Raw genomic sequence first — 1,813 nt, forward strand, 5'->3', positions numbered from 1 at the left:
GAGTGGAGGAAAAGTAAACTGTATTTAACCCTGTGGAACACCGTGGTCTGACTGATGTTTGATTAACGACAACTAAGTGAAAGTTAACCTGCTAACTGTTAGCTGATGTTACTAATCCAGGCCCCCTGCTGGTAGAACTGGGCTGTGGCTCCAGGATGTTGTTGTTGTTGTTGTTATGAAGCTCAGAGTTTGCTGATCAGGAGGAAACAGCCTGAAAATGACCTCTCCTCCTCCTCCTCCTCCACCTCTTCCTCCCCCTCCTCCTCCTCCTCCTCCTCCTCCTCCTCCTTCTTCTCCTTCAGATCCGTGGATCTTCTTCCATATGTTTTTCAACTATTTCCTGTGAGTATTACGGCTCTGTTCAAACTCCGCCCCCTGACCCACCCACTGAGCGACTCAGTGATGTTGACTCCACTTCCTGTCTCTCAGGATCTGGACTTCTGCGTCATCACTGCTCCGACTCTGTCTCCGGACTTTTCTCTGCTGCAGAGTTTCTTCAGAGCGCGGCGTCGACCCGACTGTTCGCTGCTCTACCAACTCTACGTCTTCCACCGCGTCGGCCTCAGGTGGGCGGTCCACGTCTGTACGGTCAGAGCAGCTGCTCACTGTCCTCGTTGTTCATGTCGTGGTCATCAGAACCCCGTGTTTCTGGTCTCAGGCCCGTCCAGGTCCGAGCAGCCGTACCTGAAGACCGACCCGCCGTCTGTGATCTGGTCCAGGGTCAGGAAACCAGTGAATCTCTGCTCCAGGACCTGGACGCCGTCTTCCAGAACCACGGTGATCTGGTGAGTCTGCACCCATCTGTCTGTCTGTGAGCACATCTGGACTCTGTTCATCTGGTTAGCACTAGCGTTGGCTATCCTTTAGAACATTTCTCTCACCGTTAAACATAAATGTTTATCTGTTAAAGTTGAACCTCTGACCTGTAGGTGGAGCCATTCAAGGAACACTGAGATACAATTTCAATTTTAGCTCAGTGTCTTAAAGGTGGGGGCTGCCTCACCTCCCCTCACCCCCTCCCCCTCCCCCTCCCTCAGAGACACAGACTGTTTCCAGGAAAGCGATCAGTGGAGTTCTGTCAGAGAATTCACCCTGGGCTGCAATGTCGTCTTCCTCCACAGGAGGGCGTGCAGCGGCAGGCCTTCGTGGCTCAGGTGGACTCTCAGTTGGTGGGGGCCCTGATTCTCAGGGACGAGGAGGTGAGGAAACTGAAACCAGCAGCTCCCCTGGTCCTCCCCTGGTACAAACAGTCCTGACGCTGTGTCTTACAGAACGTGGAGTTCGTGCGCGCTCACTACAACATCGAAAACTTCATCTACTTCAGCCACCACCGCCCTGATGAACACGCCCACCTCCTCCACTTCACCCTTCGACCCCTCCTCCAACACCGGAGCAGGCACCTCCTGAAGGAGACGCTGCGGCTTGCTAAGCGCTCCTGCCTTTACCATAGACTCTACCAGCAGGGGGAGCAGGCACCGGGCTGCGAGGCTGGACTTAATTCTTCTGTTGTGAAGTCCTCCTCCAGTCTGGAGCTGCTCCTGGACCGGGCTGTCCCCGTCCGCCCCCGTCGACAGATCGTCTACCCTCTGAAGGAGCTGGGCATCAACGCTCCCTCCACAAGGATCACTGAGGAGCAGGTCAGGCACTCAGAGGGCGGGCACTAGGTGGCGCTGTATTTACAGGTATTTACAGTCCCTCTTTGCAGACTAGACTTCCCCGTGACCTCCTCCTCCTCCTCCTCCTCCTCCTCCGCCTTCCTCGCCCCTCTACAGCCACCCTTTGATCCGTGCCCCCTACGACGGACGCTGCCCCT

At 55.6% G+C, this 1,813-nt stretch overlaps 1 protein-coding gene across 2 annotated transcripts in view; it reads left to right on the forward strand.

Annotated features, from left to right (window-relative positions):
• Positions 1-1,736, forward strand: part of cfap61 (cilia and flagella associated protein 61) — a 5,712-nt gene extending 3,976 nt beyond the window's left edge. For both annotated transcript variants that reach the window (XM_017033502.2, XM_017033503.2), the window contains exons 10-14: positions 303-342; positions 430-566; positions 659-785; positions 1,122-1,199; positions 1,272-1,736. In XM_017033502.2, the coding sequence (XP_016888991.2) occupies positions 303-342; positions 430-566; positions 659-785; positions 1,122-1,199; positions 1,272-1,664 (775 nt within the window). In that variant the 3' untranslated portion in view covers positions 1,665-1,736. The remainder of the gene's footprint in view (positions 1-302; positions 343-429; positions 567-658; positions 786-1,121; positions 1,200-1,271) is intronic.
• The last annotated feature ends 77 nt before the right edge of the window (positions 1,737-1,813 follow it).

Source organism: Cynoglossus semilaevis, chromosome 7 (genome assembly GCF_000523025.1).
Source record: "Cynoglossus semilaevis isolate Cse_v1.0 chromosome 7, Cse_v1.0, whole genome shotgun sequence".
NCBI classification, from domain to species: domain Eukaryota; kingdom Metazoa; phylum Chordata; class Actinopteri; order Pleuronectiformes; family Cynoglossidae; genus Cynoglossus; species Cynoglossus semilaevis.